Here is a 4,213-nt window from a genome sequence, read left to right as displayed (position 1 = left end):
GTATAATGGAGCCTTTACACTGAAAAGTCAAAATATTTGTTAGAGCCCACTTTATACAGGTAACAAAGAACAAACACATACACCTATCCAAACATAATAAGAATAAGAATAAACAGCATTTGTATAGCACAAATTCCTGCTCAACAGCAAGCTCTATATGCTTTACAATCTATATCATTTCCACAAGTAGACCTGATAGCATTCTGAAACAATCTCTACTTCCTGGGAAGCACTCCCTCATACATCCCCTCTTCCCCATACATGTAAGCACATACACACAATATTCATGTTTGCATTCACAAACAGACCCACGGTTACACACACACACAACATAGATAGACAATAGTTATCTATACAACCTATCAACACTTACCATCCCCATTGATGATGTTGTTGCACACGAAGCAGATGTTGCCAAACAGCTGATCAGATGGAAGAAAAGGAAAAACAATAACAGCAACATTAGTTAATTTGTGCGAGCCAAGATTCTAGACATCTGTATAAGAGCTTAGAATGCAGACATAGGTACAGACAAGAGCATACTTTCACCAAGAAATCGTGTTGGGCAATCCTGAATCATTTACATTTATCTATTTCCTGACAGAACATAGCATCTGAACCTATCACACTTTATTTATAAACAAAGTCAGTATACTGGAAAGCCTCATACAGATGTGACAATCAAAATGTGATGGACACATTGATAGCCTCAGACACAAACCACCATCTAACTCTCAGTAAAAGTTTTACAGCACTTGCAACACAAATAGGTCATATATATAAGTGTTGAAGATTAAAAGTGTTACTAGAGACTAAGAGAGTAACATACAAATAAAGACTTGGAGAAGGGGAGATAAGGATGATAGATGTTTGACAACAAACCACACCACAGTATCTGTGCACCACCCACATCTTACTCTGAATTTCCTCTTGATGCTCCAGTGCTTTCTATAGCAAGGAAATCCTATTATTTGTATCCCAGCTGTCAGACCAACATAATTAATCCAAACACACAGGTGATCCAAGCAACCATGTTCTACTGCCAGTATTTTCTTTTTTAAAGTATGTCTCGAGACTGATAAAACCATGTTTGTAAATGTAGTAGACTCCATAAAGAGATGTCACTGAGACTGGAAGATTTCTATAACTTACTGAGTTATCCTAAAAAGATGTAAAATGACGTAATCTCCTCGTCACCATATAAAATGTGGGGCGCAAAAAATGTTTTGGATTCAAATTTCCAGAAACATCAATCACAGTTGACATTCTCAGCCCGCCCTAAGAAATTTCAGATTGATTTAAAAAGTCTGTTTTGGTTAATAAGCACACGTACAGTAAAATCAAGTTCGTCCAGTAATTTTGTTGTCAAGCTTTTGATTTATACATACCATGAGGTGTAGGTACTTAAGAATAAAACCCCTTTGAGGACATGCAGATAAACCTCTGTTACATAATAACACTAGACGATGCAGTAAAATCAACCCCCAACACTGGTGCCTTTACCTGATGATAGTGGATCTCACAATAGGCCAAGCCTTTCTTCTCGTAGTGGCGAGTACCCAAGAAGGGCTTCTCACACTTGGCACACACAAAGTGCTGGGGATATACAGAATCACAGCTGAACGGCTTGCTAACATTATGCATTACATAAAAAGAATTTAAAATAACATGCTTATTGTTAATGAGTTGGGAGTACACAAGCCATCAGAACAAGCATAGATACATTCAGTCAGAGAGAGACAATGTGAAGAAATTTGTTGGAGCAAAGAGAACCACATTGACACAATAACAATCATTTTGATTTGGGCAAAAGAAAAGTCAGATGACAGAAATAATACAGGGAGAACGAAAAAGGAGGACATACCAGTGGCACCCTACAACTACTTGTGCTATGAGAAAGCCACTGTAAATAAAGAGAAGGATCACACAAAAAGACAGCATTTACAAACCACATGATGACCTACTCTGTAATAAAAAGATGCATATCATCAAGGCAATCGTCTTACCACCAAGGGGAAAAATATAACATTAATAATAATAATAATAATAATAACAGTAATAGCATTTGTATAGCACAAACTTCCGCTCAACAGCAAGGTCAAAGCACTTGACAATATCAAGACAACAGACAGAACATTTAGTTGTAGACAGTCAAACTTGTCCCACATCAAAATAACCAGAGCAGACATCAAAATGACCAATATTTAGAAAAAAAACTGAACGGAGAGAAAGGAATCATCCTTCTGTGTGATTAGTACCCACCATGAAACCATTCAGGTCTACACAGGTTTAAATACAGTCAAGCCAAATCTGCTTTAAACCCTTCACTGCCACGGCCCGCTGATTCATCAGGCCAAAACCCTTCACTGCCACGGCCCGCTGATTCATCAGGCCAAGAAGTGCTTCCCTGTGCCATGTGCCCGCTAATTAAAGGGACAAAACTGTGTCACGACTAATCCTCATTGATAATACAGTAGTCTCCCGTGAATCTGAGCGGCATTTTCATTGTTTTGAAGAAGTGAAGTGTTGACGTTTTGAGTTGTGTTTACGTTTCGTTTTTTTTTGCTTTTCGCAATGGCATCCAACCAACCAGTCTATCGACCTTCATTTTTAGCTGCAGAAGTTCTAGACGAAAGTATGAATGACTGCAACAGCGATGATAATGTTTTCTATTGAGTTTCTGAGTTAGGGGCTCAATGTGACGCTTGTAGTAATTGGAGCAATTTTCCCCGGCACAGTTAAGTATCTCATAGCCGGCAGTGAAGGGGTTAACAGCCACTTGTATTTTACAATCATCTCCACAAACTGCTACTTCTGACTGACTCTCCCCCTCCCCCGGAGTTTGTTTGGAGGTGGAATTTGACTTTGGCTTTTTTTATACACATTATAATTTGATTACTTGATCCTGGGAACAACATCAAAGCACTCTGGGCATTGCCATACGTGCTCCGCTCCCCGCTCCAATATCAACCTCAGAGTCCATCTGCTGATTGTTCCTGTGTTCATTTGGTTAATAGCCTGTCTTTCCATCCCCTGTACCATGCTGGTACTGCCATTTCCTCTGAAGACACCCAGTTCTTCAAGTCGTAAGATTGGCGTATAGTCCTGCTCAATCTCCTCATCTGCAAGTGTGGTAATGGCAAGGGCCTTCATGACATCATTTTTGAACATTTTAATTTCAGTGTCGGTATTGACAGGTGCATGGCTGGCGAGTTTGTCTGCTTGTTCATTTCCCACATGACACTGTGTAAGACCTCCACCTAAGACAGTGGCCATATGTCCCCTCCACAATGGGGGGCTGTCTGTTTAAGACAATTGAAACACCGCGTGCTGTGCTCACCTCCACATGCCAGGTCTTGCCCAGAGCGTGCACCACCCGCTCCTCGATGGGCCGACGGCACGCGCCACAGATCGGGATGCCCATTTTGTCGTGACAGCGCAGGCAGTACAAGTTCCCGTCCTTCTCACGGGCGTCTTCCTTCAGCTCACACCTGTGGCCAAGGACAAGATGATAACGTCATTGTCCATACCTTGTGAGAGAGAGAGAGAGAGAGAGAGAGAGAGAGAGAGAGAGAGAGAGAGAGAGAGAGAGAGAGAAGGAGAGGGAGAGAGAGAGAAGGAGAGGGAGAGAGAGAGAGAGAGAGAGAGAGAGAGAGAGAGAAAGAGAGAGAGAGAGAGAGAGCGAGAGAGGGGAAGAGAGAGAGAAAGAGAGAGAGAGAGAGAGAGAAGGGGGTGGGGGGACTTAAAGTTGTGAGTTTGACCCCAAGTACGAGTGTATACCACTGTGTCCAGGCTGGTTCTGACAGAGAGACAGGGTGGAAACAGAACAACAGAAAAAGGCATCTTCTGAGAAGGAGGTGGAGCAGAGGAAAAGAAGTTTATTGTGATTGTAATTGGAAATGTTTTAAACCTCCATCAACACAATTGGACCCCCCCCCCCCCCTCAAGTAAATCAATTAATAAATTGTAAAGCAAAGATTGATGCTCACTAAAAGTTAAGGTGAATGAATCCTCAAAATGACAACCATTCCCACTTCACAATCTGCAAAAACCATGTGGCCAAAGCAATATAGCGAACTTACCCACAAGAGTGACAGTTGAAGTGATAAGGATGATAGGGCTCACCCTTCCATTTCAGGTGGCCGCCATCAATAATTGAGCTGAGGACATAACAAGAACCATATCAATATCTTATCTGAGGACCCCCCCCCCT

At 41.6% G+C, this 4,213-nt stretch overlaps 1 protein-coding gene across 3 annotated transcripts in view; it reads right to left on the bottom strand.

Annotated features, from left to right (window-relative positions):
* LOC101859483 (LIM and senescent cell antigen-like-containing domain protein 1) overlaps positions 1 to 4,213 on the bottom strand; it is a 61,324-nt gene that overhangs the window by 10,966 nt on the left and 46,145 nt on the right. For 2 of the 3 annotated variants that reach the window (XM_035969983.1, XM_035969982.1), the window contains exon 7: positions 4,083 to 4,160. In XM_035969983.1, coding sequence (XP_035825876.1) covers positions 4,083 to 4,160 — 78 coding nt within the window. Of the gene's footprint in view, positions 1 to 373; positions 423 to 1,503; positions 1,597 to 3,340; positions 3,492 to 4,082; positions 4,161 to 4,213 lie in introns of all 3 variants that reach the window. The other variant, XM_013082985.2, reaches the window with a different exon arrangement.

The sequence above is a fragment of the Aplysia californica genome, unplaced genomic scaffold (assembly GCF_000002075.1).
Source record: "Aplysia californica isolate F4 #8 unplaced genomic scaffold, AplCal3.0 scaffold00203, whole genome shotgun sequence".
NCBI classification, from domain to species: domain Eukaryota; kingdom Metazoa; phylum Mollusca; class Gastropoda; order Aplysiida; family Aplysiidae; genus Aplysia; species Aplysia californica.
Note: the sequence above shows the minus strand (reverse complement) of the source record. Positions and strands in the feature narration are given on the sequence as shown.